Below are 26829 nucleotides of genomic sequence, written 5' to 3'. Positions count from 1 at the left end.
CACAACGAAAGATCCTGCATGATGCAAAGAAAATCCCACAAGTTGCAAGTAAGATCTGATGCAGACAAACAAATAAAAGATGTTTTGCAAAAGAAAAAAACTAAAGAGCACTATGGGGAGAGAAAAGCTCCAAGCCCTTTCCAGATTAAAATAGGCACGCTGATGCTAATTCTGAAGATGCCAGGAGGCTGGGCTCCCAGCTGCCCTGCAGTCCAGCCGAGGGGTCCAGCAGGGCTGGCCTACAGGGACGGCTCACCCCATCTTGTTGCCTGGACCAGCCTGCAGCCATCCCTGCCTCCAGGGCGGGACTAGGACACGACCCAGTGTCTTGATGAGCTGCCTCAGATCTTAAACCACAGCCGCCCACAGCACCATCTGCTTAGTGCCATGTGGACCCTAAAGGAAAAATCCGGTCTGGTCCTAAAAATACTACTTGCTTCACCAGGAAACATCTCCTGGGGCTCTGCCTCACAGGCCTCTGTTTTACATAACATTAACTGGAGATGCTAATTCTGTGTCGGAACAGTACAGTGGCCACACCCTGGAATATGAAATTGTAAACTGTAAAATTCTGCCAAAATGTGTCATTTAATCCAAGTGTAGCAAACGCAGTTTTGAATTGCTTATGTCCTAAGCCTTGTTGACCAGGAGTCCTAACAGGAATGGAATCATAATCTTTTTCTTCTCAGCCTCACAGTCTATAAGATGTTTTCCTCTTATATGAACAATGTGCTCAGTCACTCAGCCATGTTCGTCTCTTTAATGGCCCCATGGACTGTAGTCTGCCAGGCTCCTGTGTCCATGGGGTTTCCTAGCCAAGAGTACTGGAGTGGGTTGCTGTTTCCTACTCCAAGACATTTTTTCAACCCAGAGATTTAACTCGCATCTCTTGAGTCTCCTGCATTGGCAGGCAGATTCTTTACCAGTAGCACTACCTGGGAAGCCAATTAATTAAAAAATTAGCATATGTATTTGCATGTGACTTAAAAGGAAATAAAACCCCTGGAATTGTTAATAAGACTGCAGTACAAACTCAGCAACCGCTTGCTGTATCAAATGTCATGCCAAGTAGCTCTGAATGCATTTTCTATTGCCCACCTGTGCTACTGGAATATTTCTCCCTTGCCTGCTGGCACAAGTTTTATCCATACACGGCTCTGGAGGTACCCTGGAGTAGGAAGGATCCTTCCTTGGTTCAGTGGCAGATGACTCTCTCCGCCACCTAGTGGTGCTCACCTTCCAGCTTTCCAGCCCTGGTGAGAAGCTTCCTGCTTGCCCTGCTTGCCAGTCAGAACCCAGGAGGGATTTCCCGCACACAGCGCCCCGCCCACCAGCCTAGGCTCGCTGGCATCCCAGAGCGGGGATGCTCCCAGCGAGCTAGTCTTGGCTGACGTGCACACATGCATGCTCAGTCATGTCTGACTCTCTGCAACCCCATGGACTGTAGCCCGCCAGGCTCCTATGTCCATGGAATTTTCCAGGCAAGAACACTGGAGTGGATTGCCATTCCCTTCTCCAGGGGATCTTCCCAACCCAAGGATTGAACCTGGGTCTCCCACATTGCTGGCAGAGTCTTTGCCATCTTGCCATCTGAGCCACCAGGGAAGCTAGTCTTGGCTGACAGTTCCATATAATCAGCTTCTGTCCCATAGCCATAAATCAATCCTGGTCTGGGGCAATCCCGTGGAATTCTCTGCCACCTCCACTGAGTTTCAGACACACCTTTTCCAAGGAGGTCTGAACCTCAAACGGGAAAGAGAGCCTTTCCAAGTTCGTTCCTTTCTTGAGTTCTTTCCCTCAGCCTTAGAATAGTCTTTAGAATTCTCTTTTATACCCTCTTACAAGCAAATCCCTCTATATTAAATCATTCCTTTTCAAATGACAGTGTGGTTTGTAACTCCAGACTGGATCTTAATCGATTACCATCAACTGAAGAAGATAGCAACTTTAAACCTCAAGTTACCTCAGTGCTGTTTCTTAATTTCAACACTCATTTCTCACTGTTGGTATGGCACACCATCCACCAGGTGATTTCAGACCTTAGCTTGTGTCCTTGAGATTCCAATTCATTCAGCTTACCAACAACTTACCAGCAGAAAATGACAATAAATAATACTTTTTAAGAAAAAGTGGGAGCTTCCATTAGAATCCAAATTTTTAAAATTCCTGTATTTATTGCCCTCCTTTTGATTTGGCTCACATTCTTTTCAGCTTCATAGAAAAAGCTGAAATTGATTCTTACCAGTACCCATCCCTCCAACTTGATATATAACATATTTGTTTTATATTCTTGATCTTATCAGTCAGGATCTTCCTTACAGTTAACTACTCCATGTTTTCTTTCTCTCAACAGATTAAACCTGGACATCAATTTTAGAAGACCTCACAACAACTCTGAATCTATTTGCTGATGAACATGGTATATCTATGTATGTAAATCTTTTAAATTTCAATCAGCAGTTTTTATAATTTGCAGAATGCAAATGTGTAACATATTTTATTGGATATATATATATAAGTATTTCATTATTTTGAGGCTATTATAAATGATATTTTAAATTTTCAAACTGTTGCTAGTATATAAAAATACAGTTGATTTTGTATATTGGTTTTTCTAGTAGCTTTTTGTAGTTTCTTTGGGATGCTCTACATAGGTGATAATGCCTGTGAATATGGAGAGGACTACTTATTTCCAGTCTTTATGGATGGTATTCCTCTCCTCCCCCTGTCTTTTCACTTATGGACCCTCCCTCCAGTCACAGGCAGAACAAGGGTGGGAGGAGGGAATTACATACTTGCTTTGTTCTGAACCTTAGAGTTAAAACATTGAGAATTTTACCATTAGGCATAATGTTTTTTTGTAGATATCTATAATCAAGTTAAGGACATTTTCTTGAATTTCCAGTTTTCTTAGAGTTTTGACCACGAATGGGTATGGAATTTTGACTAATTCTTTTTCCACATCTAGTAGGATGGCCTCATGGAACCACCAGCTTGTACTACACACGAACAGGAAAACCATTTATTTCTCTCTAAGACAAGCTGTTTTTGCCTCTTTGGAAGTAGCCAACTAATATGCTACATAATACACTTTCACTACTGTTTAAAAGACACAGGCGTATTGTGAAGGGCTGGGGGCAAGATGAGGCCAGATGGAGACTATTGCATTTACCAGGTGAAACGTAATGGTGACTTGGACAAGCGCGGTAGAGAATCATGAATCAAGCGAAAATCTATTTTAGAATAGAATTCCCTGGTGTTCCAGTGGTTAAGAATCTACCTGCTGACGCAGGAGACAGAGGTTCTTCCAATCTCTGATCTAAGAAGATTCCACATGCTGGGAAAGATTGAGGGCAGGAGGAGAAGGGGATGACAGAGGATGAGATGGTTGGATGGCATCACCGACTCAATGGACATGAGTTTGGGTGGACTCCGGGAATTGGTGATGGATAGTATTTTTAAAATACTGTCAAGGTTGGTCATAACTTTCCTTCCAAGGAGTAAGTGTCTTTTAATTTCATGGCTGCAATCACAATCTGCAGTGATTTTGGAGCTCCCAAAAATAAAGTCAGCCACTGTTTCCACTGTCTCCCCATCTATTTGCCATGAAGTGATGGGACTGGATGCCATGATCTTAGTTTTCTGAATGTTGAGCTTTAAGCAAACTTTTTCACTCTTCTCTTTCACTTTCATCAAGAGGCTCTTTAGTTCTTCTTCACTTTCTGCCATAAGGGTGGTGTCATCTGCATATCTGAGGTTATTGATATTTCTCCCGGCAATCTTGATTCCAGCTTGTGCTTCTTCCAGCCCAGCGTTTCTCATGATGTACTCTGCATATAAGTTAAATAAGCAGGGTGACAATATACAGCCTTGATGTATTCCTTTTCCTATTTGGAACCAGTCTGTTGTTCCATGTCCAGTTCTAACTGTTGCTTCCTGACCTGCAAACAGGTTTCTCAAGAGGCAAGTCAGGTGGTCTAGTATTCCCATCTCTTTCAGAATTTTCCAGTTTGTGATCCACACAGTCAAAGGCTTTGGCATAGTCAATAAAGCAGAAATAGATGTTTTTCTGGAACTCTCCTGCTTTTTTGATGATCCAGTGAATGCGGGCAATTTGATCTCTGGTTCTTCTGACTTTTCTAAAACCAGCTTGAACATCTGGAAGTTCACGGTTCATGTATTACTGAAGCCTGGTTTGGAGAATTTTGAGCATTACTTTACTAGCATGTGAGATGAGTGAAATTGTGGAGCATTCTTTGGCATTGCCTTTCTTTGGGACTGGAATGAAAACTGACCTTTTCCAGTCCTGTGGCCACTGCTGAGTTTTCTAAATCTGCTGATATATTGAGTGCAGCACTTTCATAGCATCATCTTTTAGGATTTGAAATAGCTCAACTGGAATTCCATCACCTGCACTAGCTTTGTTCGTAGTGATGCTTCCTAAGGCCTTTAGGTATCATAGTGATCTGCTTTCTTGTTTTTCTCCCTGGCCAGACTATGAGTTCCTCAAAGGTGGCACAATGTCTTATTTATTTTTACATCCTCGTTTCTAATACAGTATCTTTCATAAAACTGATACTGAATAAATGCTGGTGAATTAGTCCATGAATTCTTAGTTTTTGCTGTTGTTCAGTCGCTAAGTGGTGTGTGACCCTGAGTTTTAGTGAAAGGCAAGTCATACTATCAGCTACACAAAAAATTGCTATGGTATTAATATACTTATCTACACTTCACAGTGATCAAAATAGTTAACTAAATAACTAAAGGAAATCAGAAGACAAGGATAAGTACTTTAATGAAGGCACTATATTTAAAACTATTGAGGCATAAAGGGACCCTTTATGACATTAATCTTAAAAATGTATAAGAGATATTATACAGCGAAATTAAGTACAGTGGAGAAAACTCAGAATTTGTAGGGATACCATGAAGATCATCTAGTCTTGTGGTTCTCATACTGTGTTCCTTGGAATTACACAATTTCTTGGAGGAACATCAGGACTATTGTGGGAACAAAGCAAAGAGGTGAAGCGGGTGGGACTTGGGATTTCAGGATAACAGGTGAATTGGTTGCTCAGTCGTGTCTGATCCTTTGCAACCCATGGACTGTGTAGCCTGCTAGGCTCCTCTATCCATGAAATTCTCCAGGCAAGTATACGGAGTGGGTTGCCATTTTCTTCTCCAGAGCACCTTCAGGGCTTGAACCCATGTCTCTTGCATTGTAGGCAGTTTCCAGTATTGTAGGTGATTCTTTACCACTGAGCCACCAAGGAATAGATTTTAATTCAAAAAAGAAACTATTTTGTTAAAAAAAAATTTTTGGCAAGTTATGGTTACTCTAGCCTACAGATGAAGAAACTGTACTTAAGCATGCTAAAATTCGAATTATGACACAGAAACTGGATATTCCAACAGCCAGCCCAGAGATTATGAGCTTTCATTCCAGAATTCATCTAAGAATACAACTAGCACACTTTTATATTTACTATCTATTGCCTGGTAGGGTCATAAGTTTCATAAATTTATTATTGATGGTTGTATTGCTTATACTGGGCTTAAACACAGTAGAATGCAACAAGAAAGAGCTTTGAAGACAACAACTGGGTTTAAGCTCTGCTGGCTACAGTTATAGCAAAGATTTATGCGTGAGTTATTTTAATGGACACAGTACAGAGCATTCAGGTCAACAAACTCTGTTGCTCAAACTACTAGGAGGTGAATACACAAATTCCTGTAACATATCCTAATTTTCCCCTGAGGTTTCAGTGGAATTAATTAAATACTAATCACAAGTAAAGGACAAAGCGATAGGATAAAAAAAAAATTTTTTTTATATTTACATTTGAAAAAGGTACTACCTTTTCTAAGAAAGGAAAAAACAGAAAGCAGGGTACAACTGAAGGTACCTTCAAGTTATGCTTTCATTATCACTGTATTATTTCCTCCAGCAGGTTCTGTGGATAAAATCCCTTCATTTGCTTTCTTCTTTCTTTTCTGACTGATTTTTTTTTTTAATCTTATCTGAAAAGACAGGCTGGTATTATCAAAGCTGTGTATCCTGAGAGTGAATAGCAGGAATGCATTTCCTTTTTTCATTATTTTTGGTAGAACACACAGACCTTAGGGGTAAGCTTTCAGCGCCAATACATCTTCAGATTCTTACTAGGCTCCCTTAAGGGGAAAACAAGGTAATTAATCTGTCATCCTAGACAGTGTACTGCTCCTTCACAATATTTAAAAGCCTATTTCAATAAGGATAAAATGCTATCATAAATAGATGAACCAGAACAAAAGAAAAGGAAACATCTCTAACCAAAAGCTGCTGAAGAGTACAAAGGAAAGTACTGAAGTTTTGGAAATTTGAAGACTAAAAACCAAAACTAATCACAACAATATTTTTGCCTGCTAATTTGTACTTGCTATTTCTGCATTTAATTACACATTTCTGAAAACTAATCTGCCATAGGACTACCTTGCTGCCATAAACTTTATTCCAATGAAGACAAAATACGAGTAAAAAGATTTAGAGATGCCGTGGCTCTTAAAATGCATAATCCTCTTAGTTAACATGTTGATGTCTTAGTAGTGTTTCCTGAAGCTCTGAGAAGCATCCTGAATCATACCCGTTACAAGCTACTCTTTTGAAGTTGTCACTAAATGTGCAGTTTCTCATTTGACTATCTCCTTTTTGAGGGGGTTGGGAAAAGCCTCTTAAAAATGAGTTCTTACCTTTGTTTTGTTTTGTTTTTTCTAGTTTCTAAAGCTCATCCTAAATACTGTTGTAGGCAGGCCTGAAGCATAAAAAATTATCAAAGAGCAGGTCTGGGGTATGTTGGAGGAAAAATGTCAGGGTATCCTTCTTTATCGCTGGAGCAACATCTTAATGAACTATTTATACCAGTGGGTTTCCCTGATGGCTCAGTTGGTAAAGAATCTGCCTACAAAGTAGGATACCCGGGTTCCATTCCTGGGTTGGGAAGATCTCCTGGAGAAGGGAATGGCAACCCAGATTTCTTGCTTGGAGAATTCCATGGACAGAGGAGCCTAGAAGGCTACAGTCCATGGGGTCACAGAGTCATACATAACTGAGCAACTATCATACACACATCACAGTGGGAATCTCAGCATCTTTTTCTGTACCTGCAGGGGTAGCCACATCCTTCTAAGACCTTCCTGGATCCCATGCTAGTGCTATAAACACAAGGCTTGGCTTGTCAGGCCCAGCTGACATCAGTGGAAACAATCTGGAATAAGTGTGCACACCAGCACAGCTGCTTTGGACGCAGGGATGAGAAAGAACAGTCAAATATCCAGCAGAGAAATGGAAGGAGCCTCCAGTCAACATAGCTGTAGTTCTTCTGACTTTAATATAGGGTTCTGAACACTAAGTTCAAATTATCGGCTAGATTCCTGGCATTTGTCAGACTCCGCTCTTGGGCTGCAGGCCCACCAGTGAATGGTAAGTCAAAAGGCAAGAGGAAACGAGCGTTCTGTCGTGGTTCATTCAGCTCCCTAACTTTCTGAGCAAAGAAATAGCAAGCAGTTGGCTTACTTAAAAATCACAGCTTGCTTCTTGAAGTCTTTTCATGAATAAAATCATCACTTTGGAAACTCAGAGACAAAGAAATTCATATCAGTAGAGAGAATGAAACCATTTCATCCTATGCCTGAGTCATGATTGGTTCTCAAATTGGTGTTAAAGAAATGCCACAGTGGTAGCTGAGGGAACCTCCCTGGTGGTTCAGTAACTAGAACTAATTACCTAAGACTCCAAGTTCCCAACGCAGGGGGCCCAGATTTCATCCCTACTCAGGGGACTAGACCCCACAGGCCACAGCTAGAGATTCTGGGTGCTGCAACTAAGACTTGGTGCAACCAAATAAATAAAAATAAACATTAAAAACAAATAAAGTGGAGGCTGAGACAATTATTTGCTAGTAAGTAAAAATTCAATATCTGTAAGGCAGGAAGGGTGGGATGGGGCGTGAGAGGGAGGCTCAAGAGGGAGGGGACATATATATACTCACGGCTGATTCATGTTGTACAACAGAAACCAGCACCGCAGTGGAAAGCAATTATCCTCCAATCAAAAACTCAAACAATCGGTAAGTCAGAAATACTTATGTTTCAGCAAATAGACCACTCTCTACCTTACAACTCAAAGGTAAAATGTTCATTAATGCTATTAACGTCATAGCATTTTGTGTGATAGACAACATGCTGTAGAATCTACCTTTCTTTTTTTAGTAATGTTGACACAGGTTCGTTCAAATGAATGAATGCTCCCCTTATATCTAACTCACATCAACTTAAACACACGCAGGAAGAGGAATGATCACCAGCAATGTCCCCTAACCATACTCCCTACTCTCAAAGTACCAAGTAATGCCTCACCTTGATCTTGTTACTATCCTGCCAGCCACACTGTTTCAGGACCTGATACTGGCTTACCTTTGCATCTCCTTGTTCCACTTAGCACAGTTCCCACTGAATTGCCATGAAATAAATATTTTTATTGCCTAACTGTCTACCCCCTTCCACAGTGACTCCCTAGCAGGAAAAAAAAAAAAAAAAAAAAAGGTATAATTCCTAGAATTACTATTGAATCTTAGTATTGACTCAAAAAAGGAGAACAGATTTTTGAGAACAGTATTCTGTTTTGATTCATCTATGACATCTTTTCTTTTTTCTTTCTAATAGACTTTATTTTATGGAGCAGTTTCAGATTCACAGTAAAACTGAGCAGAAGGTACAAAGATTTCCATATAATAGCACCTTATGATTTGCAAAAATTGAGCTTAATATTTGAAAGAATGAAAAAAACATTGTATTACATTTGTTTAAATTTTTTTTCACCAGATAGAAGGTTATAATTTCACTAAAGTTAACTTTACATCCAATTTGACACCATGGTATATCAGGAAGACCACAATTATAAGAAGAGTCACTCTACATATCACTTGATTATGTCTAAAAATGACTTTATAAGAAAAAAATTAATAAGGAATTAGCAATCAAATTTACTTCCCTTATGGTTTTAGCTTCCTGATTTCCTCAGAGTGGCACTCCTAGTGCAAAGTACTAAAAAGACAACTCAGTGAAACTTTTGTCAAACGTCTTCAAAATAGAAACTTACTGAAGCCCACTTCTGGATATATATAGTAGGCACTCAAAAGTGCTGAATGAATTGAATCACATCCCAAGAGTCAATAATCAGATTGAAAAGCTCATACATCACTCATCTGTGTGAGAGACAAACAGTATTTCATTTTATTGGAAATAAGATGGGATCCAAAAATGAGCCTAACATTACTCTTGGAAAAAGGTTTTAACAACAGCTCTCAGCTATTTACTTTTCACTTGGCAAACATGAAACATTTTTAATACTGGATTTTACTGAGAGCAAATTGATGGTAATTTGTTCTACTGAGCTTCAATAAAATGAGCTCTGTATTTGAATGTTAAATGTTATCTGCTGTGAGTGATTTACATATTATTAGAACAAGGAACTGCAAAAGAAGGAACTAAAGGAAAATATGAACTCATATTTATTTTAAAACAAACAAATGAAGGAAGGAAAATGGTCTTTAATTTTTAAAGTGGTTCTTAATGTCATCACTGCAGAGTTCCCCCAAAAGATGCATTTTAAAAAGAACACAGCGAAGTTTTAAAAATGCAACAATTCTCTCATCATGAGTTTACTTCTGTAGCATTAGGGAACACACTAATGCTTAGTTTGCACAAAGTACTCCTTTCTTCCCCACCCCTACTCCCAAATCCTAAACTCTATCAGGGGAATAAGAGCAAAAACAACCACAAGACAAGGCTGAAACTGAAGAGACAGCAGAGAGGTTTAGGTAAAGAAACCAAGCAGTTCAAAAGGAGAGGTAATTGTAATTGGGAAACCAGAGAAAAATTCATTAGGGGAAAACATTTCTAATATTTAGAAGAATGGGTTAGATTAGACACTGGAGACAGGAGGAATTCCTGATGGGAGTAAAGGCACAGAACTCTGAGAACATAGGATGCATTTCTACACCAATTCTTGCCTCTTTACCAAGGACTGAGATGAAAGGCAAAGGATAAAACTATCATTTGCTCTGACAATGGAGAATAATACCCTCCCAAGCAGAAACTCAAGTTGACTGACGATTTTAATATGTAGAGTTATTTAAAACTAACAAAAGTCTGAGTATTGGACACAATACTAAGGAAAAAATTCACTGAATGGTACATTTAAAATAGTTCTCAAGAAAATATGGTAATATATACAATGAAATATTATTCAGTCATAAAATAGAATGAAATCTTGTCATTTGTGACAACATGGATGAATCTTGAGGGCATTATACTAAGTTAAACAAGTCAGACAGAGAAAGACGGATAATGTATGATCTCTACTATATGTGAAAATCTAAAAAGCAAAACAAACAACAAACCAAGCTCATAGACACAGAGAACAGACTGGTGGTTATCAGAAATGTAGGAGCGGAGGGGGGTAGTTAGTGGGGGACAGGTGGGTAAAATGAGTGGAGTGGGCTCCAACTGCGCAAACTTTTAGTTATACAATAGATAAACTAGGGATATAAAATTATTAAGTGGATAAAAACTATGATACACGCTCATCAACACGTTTCCAGTACAACTAAACTCACAGATAGAGGGATTTTTAGGAAGAAGTTTAAAAATGCAATCTCGTCTACACACTACCTGGTAAATGTACGCCTGTCATTTTTGAAAGAGGTAAGTGAAAGAACAAATTCAGCTCCAAGGTCATATTTGTTAACCTGATTTAGAATAAAACGGTTCTCTAGGAGACATACTCCAATGACTTAGGTAGGTTATTTTATATGATAAATTTTAATCAAACAGCAAAAGCTTTCTTTCAAGATATAAAATAATGAGGCAATTTACAAAAGAATGTTTTGAGGGTGCTCTTTTGCCTTGTAGGGGTAGAGCAAGAGATGATACAAGGTCAGATTTTAAATAAACTCATGCCTCACAAAAAGATGAATAGCCTGGACAGATTTAGCCTTCTGGGTAAAGTACTCTGAGGCCTAAGAAGAGGTAGGTTGCAGAATGAGGGAGGGAACCAAAATGTTAATCAAGTAATCAGGCCAGAGAAGAAGTTACAGCATCTGGGATATGATGATTACAGATCTCTGCTTGCTTGTGTACACAATCCTAATAACAGTTATGTAATACTATGAATACAAAGTCATGTGAAAGAAAACCCCAAATATACTCATTTTCAGGCATGCCCCTTGAGAAACATATCAAAAGTAAGACACACAGGACACGATCTGACTGATGAATAAATTTCTATATTCTGGATAGGAAAGCTGTATTACCTATGCTTTTACGTTGCCACATCAGGCCAGAAAAGTTAAAACATGCATAATTTGAAAGTACGACATGCATCTTTTTAAAGAAAGAATTTCTTAACCAGGAGGACTCATCAGCTAGGGTCTGCCTGTTTGTCTGAATACACAAAGTCCCAGCCCCAGCAACTCTGATTCTGAAGGTCCTGCGCGACCTGCTAAGTCACTTCAGTCGTGTCCAACTCTCTGCAACCCCAGGGACTGCAGCCCGCCAGGCTCCCCTGTCCATGGGATTCTCCAGGCAAGAATACTGGAGTGGGTTGCCATTTCCTCCTCCAGGGGATTTTCCCAACCCAGGGGTTGAACCTGCGTCTTGTATGTCTCCTGCATTGGCAGGTGGGTTCCTTACCACTAGCACCACCTGGGAAACCCTGAGTGGGGCCTAAGAATGTATATTCAAGAAATGATTCCCTTGGCGACCTTGCTGTGGTATTATGGAGACATGAAACCAATGCCAGCATTTGCCTACCCCAGATTACTCATGATATGAGAAAAAATAAATTTTTATACTGTTTAAAAATAAAAAAATAAATAAAATTGAAAACAGAAAAGATTCCGAAGTCAACCTCATGTACACTCGTGGTTATGAATCAGAGCAAAACAACCAAATAAACAGCTACAAGACACAAAAGTATTCTGGCAGAAGAGGATTTAGTCTCGGTTCGGGCGCTCATTGAACATGTCTTCTTAGGCAAGTTCATATAATCCCTGAAGGAGGTCTTCTCAGCTATAAATCAATGGGAATAGCACCTACTCTTTCTTGGTCATGGGATCAAAGGAGATGTATTAGTTATCTACCGCTGTGGAACAAGCTACTTCAGAACTTTGCGCCTTTGAGTAACAAACCCTTATGATCTCACACTTTCTGTTGGTAGGAATCCAAGTGCACTTTTGTTAGGTAGGTAGTCAGACAAGAGGAGGTCCCCCCTCGTCCCGGACAGGGCCATCTCCCCCGCCCCCACACTGGTAATCAGAACACACCCAGAGATCTTCCCTTTCTGTTCTCAAGGACCACTGAGTCTCCAGCCTCATCAGGACCAAAGAAGACCAAACAACACCACCACGCACAGGGTGGCACAGATACACAAAGATCTAGAAAGGTCTTTGGGAAACAGGTTCCTTATGCTGGATTTGTAACAAATTAGCACTGAGGTTTTCGCCTCCCCCACCCCCACCCATCTTGCGGGGTTTGCGTGTGTGCTCGTGTGTAAGAGCTTGCGCACGAGGAGAAAAGAGACATAACCTGAAGCTGTCACGCACCCTGTCAGGCAGACGTCAGGACACAGAGGGGGCCTGTCACCAACCAGACCCCACTGTGGTTCCGCTTCTGGTCTCCAGACTGCTCCCTCCTCCTTCTGCCTCTCTGGAGCCCACTTCTGTTTGCCTAATAAAACTCTCGCTACTTACTAGGTCTCTTGGCTGAATTCTTTCCTTGGGGGACAAGGATTGAGAAAACTGCCACTGTGGTGGTAATACCTTTAACTGGGTGCCTCTGAGTCTCTCAAAATGTTGCAATTAAAGTGTTAACTGGGGCTTCTCTGGTGGCCCAGTGGCTGGGACCCCACACTCCCAATGCAGGGGTCCAGGTCCGCTCCCTAATCAAGGAACTGGATCCCACATGCTGCAGCTAAGACACAGTGAAGCCAAACAAATTAGTAAACATCTAAAAAAATAAAGTGTTAATTAAGGCTGTGGTCTCACATATAAAGGGCTTCCCAAGTGACGCAAGTGGTCAAGAATTGGCCTGCCAAGGCAGGAGATGCCAGAGACATGGGTTTGATCCCTGGATTAGGGAGATCCCCTAGAAGAAGGAAATGAGAACCCAATCCAGTATTCTTGCTTGTAAAATCTCATGGGCAGAGGAGATTCACAGGTTACAGTCCATGAGGTCCCAGACTCAGAGACAACAAGCGACTGAGAACTAGCATCATGAGCACCTCGCATATGAAGAGTTCACCCAGCAGAGGATTCACTTCCAGGCCCACTCACATTGCTGTCGCCCAGCCTCAGGGCTTCACTGGCTGCCAGTTGGAAACATCAGCTCCTTGACACCAGGGTCTCTCCAACTTACCGAATGGCAGCTGGCTTCCCCCAGAGTGAGCCAGGGAGACAGGACGAGACGGGGAGCAAGAAGGAAGGAGCAGATTCTGAAACTCAGTTGCTGAAGTAATATCCCATTCCCTTTTGTCATAGTCTATCCATTGGAAGCAAGTCTCTAGGTCCAGTCCACACTCAAACGGAGGGGATTACAAAAGGGCATAAATACCAGGAGGTGTGGGTCGCTGGGCACCATATTAGATGACATGCGCCACACCACAAGAGATGACATGTGATAATCTGAGGAATGAACGATTTATATGGAAACATGTTCCAAATGGAAAAAAAAAAATAAGGCATAATTTGAGTTACAGAAATCTACTTTATGGCTAACATTCTGAGAATTTGCTAAGAAGTGTCACCACCTTCTCACTCACCTCATATGTATCCCCCTATGGCAGTATATCACGATTTTTTTTTCCAGGCTGACACATCTGTGAACTTGTTAGTCAAAAAAGGAAGAAAAGGAGGATGAGCAAATAAGGGACCTCATGACCCATCAAGTAACACTCTGTGACAATTTGCACTTTCGTATTATCATGAGAAGCAGTATGGTAATGGCCGTAAGGAGTACGGGAAAAAATAACAACAATTTTAGAAACTTGATAAAAACTGCTTCCCAGATTGTTTTTTTCCTACAAAGCTGTTTTATCAGCTCAAAATGGCAATGCACCCTAATGGGAATGTACACAAGCAATGTAACAGTTTTAAAACATGGCCCCAGGATTCTTGACACTCTTTTCCATCTAGAACTGGAATCTATGTCCCCTTGTCTCTGCCATAAGATTTGGGATGGCTTTGACTGACAGACTCTCTGTAAGACTTCTGAAGCTAAGAGAAACTAAGAAGTTTCTATCCGGTCCTCAGGAAATCCACTCTTGGGATGCAACCACCATCCCATGAGTGAGTGAGTAAAAGTCACTTAGTCGTGTCTGATTCTTTGTCACCCCATGAACTGTAGCTGCCAGGCTCCTCTGTCCATGGTGTTCTCCAGGCAAGAATACTGGAGTGGGCAGCTGTTCCCTTCTCCAGGCGATCTTCCCAACCCAGGGATTGCACCCAGGTCTCCCACACCGCAGGCAGACTCTTTACCATCTGAGCCTCCAGGGAAGCCCAATGAGAAGCTCAAACTAGCCCACACAGAGAAAAACCCGCACAGGGCCTCAAGCACCAATGAGAGATTTGGCTAGTCCTCAACTGCTCCAGCTTCTGATTGCTTCTGCTCCAGCCATCACTTGTCTACAACCATAAATATGTCACCATACGAGAGATCCCCCTCCCAAGTCCAGAACTGCCTGGTCCACCCCTTACTGAATTCTTGACCCTGAAAGGATGACAGATAATTGCAAAATATGACTGTTGTTGATTTAGCCTACTGTTTTGAGGTAGTTACATAACAAGAGATAATTGTAACAGCCAGTAAGTAATTCCACACTGACAATAAAGTCACATATAAAGAAAATGGTAATATCAAAGAGGAGTATATGAGGTCAAAATATTCTCAAAACATTTAAGACTGTTAGACAACAGATGTGAACCACTACTTCCAGAAAGGTCTTTGTGAAGACTATTACAATTGGGAAACATTAACAGTGAAGATGGCTATGCCTAAAAGTAACCTTATGATAATAGGAAAGTAAATGGTCACAAATCATAAAAATTGGAAATAGAGCATTTTTATTCCTATGATATGTCTCAGATCAACTGATTAACAAATGTGGTCAGCCATGACCTCCTTCTCTTATCATATCAGAAATCATAATACCATTTGGTGTTACAGCAGCTTTGCAAATATTATCCATTTCCCTCAACATTTACCCCCACAGATGTGTACCGCTACCAGTCACACACTGCCCCTTTCATTGAGAATCATACAGATCATGTTATCTTCAGCTTACTTTTCTCCTCTTCTACCACATTTATTTACATCTTCCTCTCCTTTCCGTTTCTTCTTTCTTATCTTCTGGAAAATCTTTTCATCCCCATTTTGAAGACACTGTCTTTTCCACCCATCCACTCTTGCCTACCAACCCTGATCCATCAAATATGCTTCCTTATTTCTTTGGTGTCCCTTCTTGTCCTCACTATTATAAAAATCTTTATGACACATTATAAAATTTGTCTTGATTTCAAAAATACCCTTAAGGTGACCTCTAATCCTCTTCATTCAGACAATTCTCCAAGAGGTTGTCTATACTCAGTATTTCCCATTTTTTTTGCTGCACACGTACTCTTTAAATCCATTGTAACCTGACTTCAAATATCCAACACTATCGAAACTATTCCTTAAAAGGTACCACCAGTGGTCTTTTCTCAGCACTGCACCCTTCTGCACTGACTTCACTGTTGTATTTGGCACAGTTGATAGAGCTTTTCTTTCTGAAATTTTTCTACTTTTTTTTTTTTTTGGCTACACCACGTGGCTTTTGGAAACTTAAGTTTCCTGAACAGGGATTGAATCTGTGCCTTCAGCAGGCAGTGAGGGCGTGGAGTCCTACCAGTGGACCACCAGGGAATTCCTGAAATTCTTCTACTTTTGACTTTTTTTTTTTTTTTAATGTGTTCACTGGCTTTCTTTGATTTGTATGTATTCCTTCTCTGTTCTCTCCTCTAAACCATTCTCTACTCTCCAAATATCCCAACAGAAACATTCCTCATCTTCTTCTCTTTATACCAACATTTCCGATGAACTAAATCAGGAAGCCCAAATCGCTTGCTCCAGCATAATTCTGACTTGAAACATGCACACAGGTGTACTTCAAACTCTTATTGATTTGCTCAATCTGACGTCTGAATATCAACCTATGCAGTAATTTAATGCATCACACAACGCAAGGGCTTCTCATATAAGAAAATGCTTTCTACATAGGAGGTCAAAGTCACAAGAATACTAGCAGTCACCTTGAGGCACTGGGAAGAACGATCCTTAATTGAACAGATTCAGGTTTGAGAACTCTGATTTTAAACACCAACTTGCTATTCTATGCACCTAAATGCTCTGATCCCTGGTACCTGTATGTCTTATGCCTTAACTAACTTCACTCAACAAGTATCACCACCCTTCTGAGAGAGACCTCCCAGGAATGCCATATGTAAAGTGGCATCTCTCATGCAACACTCAGGAGACGCATTATATATTAATTTGCTCATTGTCTATTTTCCCTCACAGGAATATAGGTTTCATGAGACCACACACTTTGGTGCAATGCTGTCTTCCCAGAATGTGGAAGAGTATTTAGCCCACTGTGGAAAATTCTGAAAGAGATGGGAATACCAGATCACCTGACCTGCCTCTTGAGAAACCTGCATGCAGGTCAGGAAGCAACAGTTAGAACCGGACATGGAACAACAGACTGGTTCCAAATAGGAAAAGGAGTACATCAAGGCTGTATATTGTCACCCTGCTTATTTAACTTATATGCAGAGTACATCATGAGAAACGCTGGGCTGGAAGAAGCACAAGCTGGAATCAAGATTGCCAGGAGAAATATCAATAACCTCAGATATGCAGATGACACCACCCTTATGGCAGAAAGTGAAGAGGAACTAAAGAGCCTCTTGATGAAAGTGAAAGAGGAGAGTGAAAAAGTTGGCTTTAAGCTTAACATTCAGAAAACTAAGATCATGGCATCTGATGTCTTCACCTCATGGGAAATAGATGGGGAGACAGTGGAACAGTGTCAGACTTTATTCTTTTGGGCTCCAAAATCACTGCAGATGGTGACTGCAGCCATGAAATTGAAAGATGCTTACTCCTTGGAAGGAAAGTTATGACCAACCTGGATAGCATATTAAAAAGCAGAGACATTACTTTGCCAACAAAGGTCCATCTAGTCAAGGCTATGGTTTTTCCAGTGGTCATGTATGGATGTGAGAGTTGGACTGTGAAGAAGGCTGAGCAGTGAAAAATTGATGCTTTTGAACTGTGGTGTTGGAGAAGATTCTTGAGAGTCCCTTGGACTGCAAGGAGATCCAACCAGTCCATCCTAAAGGAGATCAGTCCTGGGTGTTCATTGGAAGGACTGATGCTGAAGCTGAAACTCCAGTACTTTGGCCACCTCATGCGAAGAGTTGACTCATTGGAAAAGACCCTGATGCTGGGAGGGATTGGGGGCGGGAGGAGAAGGGGATGACAGAGGATGAGATGGCTGGATGGCATCACCGACTCGATGGGCATGAGTTTGAGTGAACTCCGGGAGTTGGTGATGGACAGGGAGGCCTGGCGTGCTGCAATTCATGGGGTCGCAAAGAATCGGACACAACTGAGTGACTGAACTGAACTGAACTGAATTGAGGGGCTTCCCTGGTGTCTCAGACTGTAAAGAATCCAGCTGCAATGTGGAAGAACTGGGTTTGATCCCTGGGTTGGGAAGATCCCCTGGAGGAGGGCCTACTCCAATGTTCTTGCCTGGAGTATCCCCATGGACAGAGCAGTCTGATGGGCTACAGTCCATGGGGTCGCAAAGAGTTGGACATGACTGAGCGGCTAACCCAACAACAACAAACCACATAATAAATATTTGTTGAAACACAAATAACAACTACAGAGTGAATGATTTAACAAAAAAAGTTCTCATCTCCATGTATAGAAAGTTTGTAACATTATAAAGTAAATGTTAAGAACCCTCAAGGTAAAACAATATGTTTTCCACCACATGAGTCAATTCATATGTTTGGGTAACAGCCATCTAATCAAAGTTTCTTTGCAAAAAGCAATGTGATTCGCTATTCTACAGTGGGATATCCCACTATCTTTCTTTTTTCTCAACAGAAATGAGCTTACTGAAGTTTGCTACCAAACTTTCTATTAGCTTACTAGCACAGAACTTTCTTTCTTAGAACATCTGCCTAAGGTCGCCATGTAGCAGTCGCTCAATTTTTATTTCTCTAACATCTTTGTTTTCTCCCCATCATTTGTCTTCCACGTGGACTTTTCTTTTTCATAGAACTCTTGACCTGGGAGGAACTTAAGATATTGTTAGTCCAAGGGTTTCTAATCCTCCTTTCAGCAGCGAGACCTATTTCACAAGCAAAATCTTAATGAAACAGAGTCCTCAGTGGAGGTGCTGGAACCTGCTCCCCTGCTCCCGTTCATTCCAGCATCCACGAGACACTGAGGAGAACGGTGAGTCTCCTGTGAAAACCACGGAGAGCGCTGTGCTGTGCTAAGTCGTCTGCGACTCTCTGCGACCCCTGGGACTGTAGCCTGCCAGGCTCCTCTGTCCATGGGGTTCTCCAGGCAAGAACACTGGAGTGGGTTGCCATTGCCTCCTCCAGGGGGCCTTCCTGATCCAGTGATCTAACCCACGTCTTCTTGCATCTCCTGCATTGACAGGCAGATTCTTTACCACAGTGCCAGCTGGGAAGCCCTGTGGATAGTCTGCCCTGCTTTCTTAGTTAAACACAGATGCATTTGCCATGTCAGCTCTTCCATTTCTCCAACAGGAGACTTAGCTCATCCTCTGGGTTAAAAGCATTTACTGCAAAAACACAGTATATGTGTGACATACCATATAGGCAGCAGGAGGGCCATGCTGAGGGAACACAGAAAGGAAGGCACTGGTCTCGTAATTTCTCACCCACCAGATAAACACGCCTGAGTAGAGCTATAATTTCCCTCAAGGGAGTGATTTTTTTTTCCCTTTTTTTATCCTCACTTCGTTGCTGCCTGCCCTTACCTTGACTTTTGTGTCATTGTCCCAGCTCTCTCCTGGTTTAGTTCCCCGCCCCCACCCCACCCCCACAAACCATAAGCAACCCGAGGTCTAGGTGGAGACTTTCTCCTTCTCCTCCAGCTTCTCATTATTCAAGAACTACCATGTACAGAACAGACTTTTGAACTCTGTGGGAGAAGGTGAGGGTGGGATATTTCGAAAGAACAGCATGTATATTATCTATGGTGAAACGGACCACCAGCCCAGGTGGGATGCATGAGACGAGTGCTCGGGCCTGGTGCACTGGGAGGACCCAGAGGAGTCGGGTGGAGAGGGAGGTGGGAGGGGGGATCAGGATGGGGAATACGTGTAACTCTATGGCTGATTCATGTCAATGTATGACAAAACCCACTGAAATGTTGTGAAGTAATTAGCCTCCAACTAATAAAAAATAAATTAAAAAAAAAAAAAAAAAAGAACTAGCATGCTTTAGGACCTAGCACTGTCTGGTTCTGGTGGATGATCCCTTGATCCTCACTTATCTCCCAAGTCTGTTCGTAAGAGATGTGTGCTAGATGTCTCCATTGGGGGTCACCTGCTATCATCTGAAATCCACTGTCTGGACCTCTCTTCTCCTCCCTCTGACGGCCCTCCTTTCCACTGCCCCCATTATCTTCCATGACTTCATGACTCATTTAGTTTCACCAGCTTGACACTCTGGAGTCATCCTTGCCTCCTTTCTCTTCCGAATCATTATGGATCACCACGGTTTTGTGACAACATCCTTTGATCTGACTTTCTAGAAGTTCTTCCAATGTAGCCCAGCTAACAGTACGCTTGAGGTGAGCAGAGACCATGTCTGCTGGTTTCCCACTGCCTGTAGGCATAGCACAGGGCACAGAATAGATGCCTAACAATTCTTGTTGAAAAAATGAGTGAATGGAATGAAGATATGTGAGGTTTGCTGCTGCTGCTAAGTCACTTCAGTCGTGTCCGACCCTGTGCGACCCCATAGATGGCAGCCCACCAGGCTCCCCTGTCCCCCGGATTCTCCAGGCAAGAACACTGAGTGGGTTGCCATTTCCTTCTCCAATGTGTGAAAGTGAAAAGTGAAAGTGAAGTCGCTCAGTCATGTCCGACTCTTAGCGACCCCATGGACTGCAGCCTACCAGGTTCCTCCGTCCATGGGATTTTCCAGGCAAGAGCACTGGAGTGGGGTGCCATTGCCTTCTCTAATGTGAGGTTTACTATAGCATAAAAACCTCAAGTAAATAACCCAGTGATAGTGCAATATGTGGGCACATCAATGTTACAACATAATTAAAATAATATTTTCAAGCATATATTAATGGCATGGAAATTGCTCCCTGTTTAACGTGAAAATAAAGAGAAGCTGAACACAAAAACCATAAATTTATTATTAACCCAGTTGTGAAAATCTAGAAAATACAAAAATATTTACCACTGGTTATCTCTAAATGGAGGTTTTTTACTTTTTTTCATACTGCCTTAAAATTTTTTCTGACTGCTTTATTTTTAAAAAACTTAATGTTCTAAAGAAAATTTACCACCACGGAAATAACTATGCCTTTTGATGGAAGGCTTGAAAGAAACATCCACAAATTAGAAGAGGCATTTATTCCCGGGTGGGCGGTATTATAACCCATCTTCCTCACTTGGATTTTCTAAGTGAAAGTGTGAGTCACTTAGTCATGTCTGACTCTTTGCGACCCCATGGACTGTAGCCCTCCAGGCTCCTCATGGAATTCTTCAGGCAAGAATACTGGAATAGGTAACCATTCCTTTCTCCAGGGGATCTTCTCAACCCAGGGACCGAACCCGCAGCTCCTGCATTGCACGTTTGTTCCTTTTCCATCTGAGCCAAAAGCATTGCTTAATATTTTTAGTATTCTTCACTCCAGGATACATTGCTTAGTTCTCTCTTCTATCAGCCTACAGTTGAATTTATCATGATATCATATTAATTTTGCTGAAATGTCACTTTAACCTTTATTCTTTCGTTAAACATTGTACTATCTCCTTATTACTTAAAAACAAAATAAAATTAGAAGTCCTCAATCATTCAGGGTCCAAATTCCAAGGTCCAATGTCACGTTCCAGGCATATAAGGCAGACGCCTACTGCACCTACCCCACTCCTGGACTCCCCATCTCCCTTACTCCACTTCAAACCTTATCCTTTCTTAAATGCTTAACGAAAATGTTCTTAGCAATTTTATCGGAACACCCACAGCCCTTATGCATAATCCTGTAATATCATGCATTTTTAGAATTAAAAAAGGTTAGAGCAGCAAGACATTATTAAAATCATTTGGCTCAACTTCTCCCTTTACAGATGCAGAAACTACAATCCAATTAGAAAAGATGGCTTATTCAGAAATTCAATATTGAACTCTTAAGAGTTCAGTATTTTAAGGAATACAGGGCCTACAATTACTGGATCTCCTATCTGCTGAGCAATTGCTTAGCAGTTTTTCATGACTCCATTCCCAAGGGTATGTCTAGCCTGCCTATCTTGATCGTCCTCATTTACTCCAGGGCAGATAGCATGGCAGATAGATTCCTTTCCATCTCCATTGTACCCAGTGCTGCAGAGTGAGTGCCGAAGAAATATGGCGGAAATCACCTCAAGTAACCCAGCGATGGAAGTGAAGATACAAATCTGTGACAGCAATATTCCATCTTAACAATGTGGCTGCTACATCCAGCTGGCTGGTAACGACCATCAGAGGAGGTGGTGGAGACTTTCTTCTACATACTATATGGCTGTTCTAGCCAGTCATGAAACCTCAGGGTCATGGTTAAGACAGCACTGATACATATACACCACCATGTGAAAACTAGATAGCTAGTGGGAAGCTGCTATATAACATGGGGAGCTTAGCCCGGTGCTAAGCTGGTGGGATGAGGGGTGCTGGGGGGGGGGGGTGAAGAGGAAGAGGATGTATGTATACTTACGGCTGATTTACACTGTTGTACAGTCGAAACCAACACAATATTTAAAGCAATTATCCTCCAATTAAAAATAAATTAAAAGAAAAAAAAAGATCCTGGAAAGAGAGTCAGGGTAAGAAAACAGGGACTGGAACTGGGTCCACAGATGGCATCTCTGCAGCCAGTTAGCTGCAAAACACATAAGCTCAAGGAAGGATTTGACTCAAAACCCAGGATGACTAGTAGATGTCAAAGTTGCAAGTGGCTCTTTTCATACACACACACTTTTAAATTCCGAATGACATATATGAGGAAGAGAAACATTTAACAAGGGTACCAGTCAGACAATGTACAATGTGTTAACAAATAATTGGTGGATGAAATGCCATTGCAAGCCAGAAGATCCAGGAGACAGGGAAAGGTGAACCTCTGGGGTTAATCAACATTCCAAAGCAAGGAGAACTAGGACATGCCCCCAAGACACAATCACGCCAGCTTCTTCGTCCTGGCTGCGGTACTCAGGGGTCATGAGCCACACAAACCCAGAAGCATCTGCCAAGATCTCAAACCGCTGAGCAAGCACTCTCTGCCATTTGTCCAGCTGTTGTGAGATGACAGAAGAATGTTCCCAGGGTTTCATCAAGTAGATTTCTCTTTCAATTCAGAACAATATGATTAGAATACAAAATTTCTTGTTAGTTATGATTTTTGTCACTCTGAGTGTATATTTACTGGGTGTAGACATCTACTGCTTATTTTTGCAACTGACAAAGGCAAATAGAAAACATCATGGCACATTAAAAAATGAGTAATGTTGAAGAAATAAAATAAATCACTCTTTTCCTCTAATAGCAGAGTCACTGCTAGAGAAGTAGGTGTCCATTCACCTGGCAATTCAAAATGTCTTCAATATAATTTATCAAAACTCCATTCCTTTCCTTCCTTTCTCATATATGAGCATCACAATTTCAAGGGAAGTGATTTAATGGTGAAATCTCAGGTTGTAGAATAGCCAGCTCACCTTACATATATCAACATGATTGTTATATCTGGAAGTGAATGCACTGGACTTGTTGAAAAATGTGAACTGCTCCTTCCCATTAAAAGAAGGAAAAAGAAAAACATCAGAAAAAAGAAAACCTTCAAAAGAAAAATATAAAGGCTCCAGTGACTGATCTTGGTTGCTTTTCACATAAAGACTCAATGTGTGGGAGTTAATTATATTAGTGATGGTGGGTAACAAGCTATTAATTTTGTGCTTCAAAGTTATTAAACACCTTTCTATATACAGTTCACAGGCAAATGAATGGACTTAATCTCTGTACTAAAACGCAAAACAAACCAAACAATCCCACGTTTAGTGACTTTTCAGAGTTCATTACCTCCTTGACAATGCTTTCCCAGAGGCCAGATATGCTGCTTTAGAAATGTCTCTGGCAGTTCACATGGGAAGCCTGTGAATGTGGATTTAATCACATTTAAGTCATTCCTCAGACATGAAAGGTCACCAAGGAAAAGCATTTTTTCCTAGTGATTCAACTATACTGGTTTAGTAAAATTTCTTCTTCCAATGATCCCACAACTCCTGAGAGAGTCTGCTAGTTTAATGTGTCACATGGCTAACATGTGCAAATTTAAACAGGTCAGTGGAGGAAATAAAATATTTAAGATGATAACATTTACTGTCAAGAGAAGTTTGTAGATTTCTTTTTTTTGGTCATGTCTAATTCTTTAGGGTAAAACTTAACATTATTTAATTCTAAAGTAGCAATTTTATATAGATGAAGATCTTTATCTAATTACCAAAGGACATTTTACTTGTAAAAATCATTACACATGTAAAAAAAATTATAGTAAATGGAGGCATTATTACCATAAATCATGAAACTTATCTGCATTTAAGGGTCTCTGTGCTCTAATAAGAGCAAACAATAGTTTGGTTTATCAATGTTTCCACACAAAATTTACAATGATTCATTTGATTTATTAAAAGTCTCATCATAGCTCAAAGGTATCCGAATATCTATAAAGTTAGGAAATAACTGCCATAAAATCAAGAAATAATCACAAAATCTCCATACAAGAAACCATTCAACAAGACAGTACCTACTGGAAATGCTTACATTATAAAAATAATATTGAAAATTATAACTCTGACTAAGCTGTATCAATAAACTATGCTTTCATGAAACAAAATTTTTGGTACTATTGCTATAGTGCTAATAAGTAAGTTGATTCAGTTATGTCCAAGTCTTTGAGACCCCGTGGACTGTAACCCATCAGGCTCCTCTGTGCATGGAATTTCCCAGGCAAGGATATTGGGGTGGGCTGCCATCTCCTTCTCCAGGGGATCTTCCCGATCCAGGGATGGAACCCAGGTCTCCTGTGCTAGCAGGCGGGTTCTTTACCACTAGCACCACCTGGTGTAGAATATACCTCATCTTGCCCGTGGGAAAAACTAAGGTTCAGTGAGTTAAGTTCCTTGCCCAAAGTGAGAGAGTAGGCGACAAATCCCGGTCATCTGGCTACAGAACACATATTTATTTTGTGCAGACTAAAAAAATTTAAATTTTAGGATAGTTTTAGATTTACAAAAAACTGTGGAGAGCAGTATAGAGGGTTCCTGCGTATGCCTCTCCAGTTTCCCCGACTGCTGAAACCTGACGTCACCCACCACACCTTAGGGGCACACCCGCAGCGCTGCCACGAGCTACAGCACACACCTCACGTGCCTTGCACTGCCTTCTCCCTGACGGATTCCAGGCAGGACACCACATGACACTGTTCTCACGTCTCCCTGGCCTCTTTCACCTGCGACAGTGTCTCAGACTTTCTGTTTTTCATGATCTTGACAGTTTTAAGAAGTACTAACCAGGGTAGGGGTGTTCAGGATGGGGAACACATGCACCCCCGTTGCTGATTCATGTCAATCTACGTAAAAAACCACCACAATACTGTAAAGTAATTAGCTTCCAATTAAAAATTTAAAAAAAGAAGAAGAAGCACTAGTCAGGTATTTCGTAGAGTGTCCCTCCATTTGGGTTTGTGTGATGTCTTTTCCTGGTTAGAGTAGAGTTATAATTTTGGGAGAAAGATCACAGAAGCCAAGCGCCATCCTCAATATACTGATACAAAGGGTGTATACACGCTATCAGTGTGACTTCCCTTTGATGATCTTAACTTTGAAGACCAGGCTGGAATACCAGTTGCCTGGCTTCTCCATTCTAAAGTTACCATCCTCCGTTTCTCTCTTTTCATGCTCTGCTTTTTTGAAAAAAGTTAAGTGGGTGGAAGTGGGAGGGGGTCAAGACACACTAACAGGGTGTGGAGCAGGGGATATCTAAATAAATTACTCGGCATTTTCCTATCAAAGCTTTCATTTTCAGCCCACTCTTCTATATTGCCTCTGACATTCTACCTTTTCTTAGTGTTTTGGCATATTATTCATGTGCAGTAGTTTAAAGACACAATTCTTCACTAATTTCCCACTTTTGCAAAGGTCCCAAAAAACATGTTAGAATTAAATGTGACAATCAAGAAATCTGAAAGTATTTTCCACTATCACTGCAGAATTTGTCACAAAGGAATGCATTCAGAACCAACATTCCTCAGAAGCATTCTGTAAAGAACTTACCAGAAATATTCGTTCAAGTTGATCCTGAATGTCTTTCATTCCTGGAAAAGCAGCAACTCCCTGGATCATCTCAACAAAGATGCAGCCAACTCCCCTAAAGAGAGAACAAAGAATTGTTACAAAAACTTCAATATATTACACTTAGAAAACTAAATCTGCAATTAGAACATCTACTCCTATGAAGAGAAAGAGCAAATAAATAACATTCTCAACAACTATAGAGGGCTGTACCTCATGCACCTAGACCCCACAACTTTTCTTTCTGTTCTCTGTCTACTGCCCAGAAACCGTTCCAAATAGATACAACTGTACCAAGCTCAAAGAATCTGCCTGCAATGTGCGAGACCAGGGTTCAGTCCTTGGGTCGGGAAGATCCCCTGGAGAAGGGAATGGCTACTCACTCCAGTATTCTTGCCTGGAGAATCCCATGGACAGGGAGCCTGGTGGGCTAGAGTCCATGGGGTCACAAAGAGTCCAACATGACTGAGTGATTAACACTTTCACTTTTCACTGTTTCATACCAGGCTCAGAAAATGGTGGAAACCAACTAAATATAAATCTCACGGACTCACCTTCACTCAGGATACAATCAAGAAACTCCTTAGCCTGACATAGAAAGCCTCCATAGTCTTGTTCTACCATGCTTTTCCAACTCGATTTCACAAATTCATAATGTGTTGTCCTCTCCAACTTTCCAGGGTTCTCTTTGCATCAAAATCATCTGGGGAACTTTTAAAACAATGCAAATGATCTAAACACAAACTCCAGAGACCTGGTTTCAGTCAGTCAGAGGTCAGGCATTTAGGTGATTTAGGGCAACTGCAGTGAGGATCTGTGAGCTTTGAACTGTGGTGCTAGAGAAGACCCTTGAGAGTCCCTTGGACTGCAAGGAGATCTAGCCAGTTCATCCTAAAGGAGATCAGTCCTGGGTGTTCACTGGAAGAACTGATGCTGAAGCTGAAACTCCAATACTTTGGCCATCTGATGCAAAGAACTGACTCCTTGGAAAAGACCCTGATGCTGGGAAAGATTGAGGGCAGGAGGAGAAGAGGACAGCAGAGGATGAGATGGTTGGATGGCATCACTGACTTAATGGACATCAGTTTAAG

General features: G+C 41.2%; 1 protein-coding gene across 1 annotated transcript in view; it reads right to left on the bottom strand.

The window, feature by feature from the left end:
• CDK14 (cyclin dependent kinase 14) overlaps window positions 1-26829 on the bottom strand; it is a 634831-nt gene that overhangs the window by 222527 nt on the left and 385475 nt on the right. Inside the window, exon 10 of the mRNA XM_065939116.1 lies at window positions 25721-25814. Coding sequence (XP_065795188.1) covers window positions 25721-25814 — 94 coding nt within the window. The remainder of the gene's footprint in view (window positions 1-25720; window positions 25815-26829) is intronic.

This window comes from Muntiacus reevesi, chromosome 6 (assembly GCF_963930625.1).
Source record: "Muntiacus reevesi chromosome 6, mMunRee1.1, whole genome shotgun sequence".
Taxonomy (NCBI): domain Eukaryota; kingdom Metazoa; phylum Chordata; class Mammalia; order Artiodactyla; family Cervidae; genus Muntiacus; species Muntiacus reevesi.
This window is presented reverse-complemented; position numbering and strand designations above follow the sequence as displayed.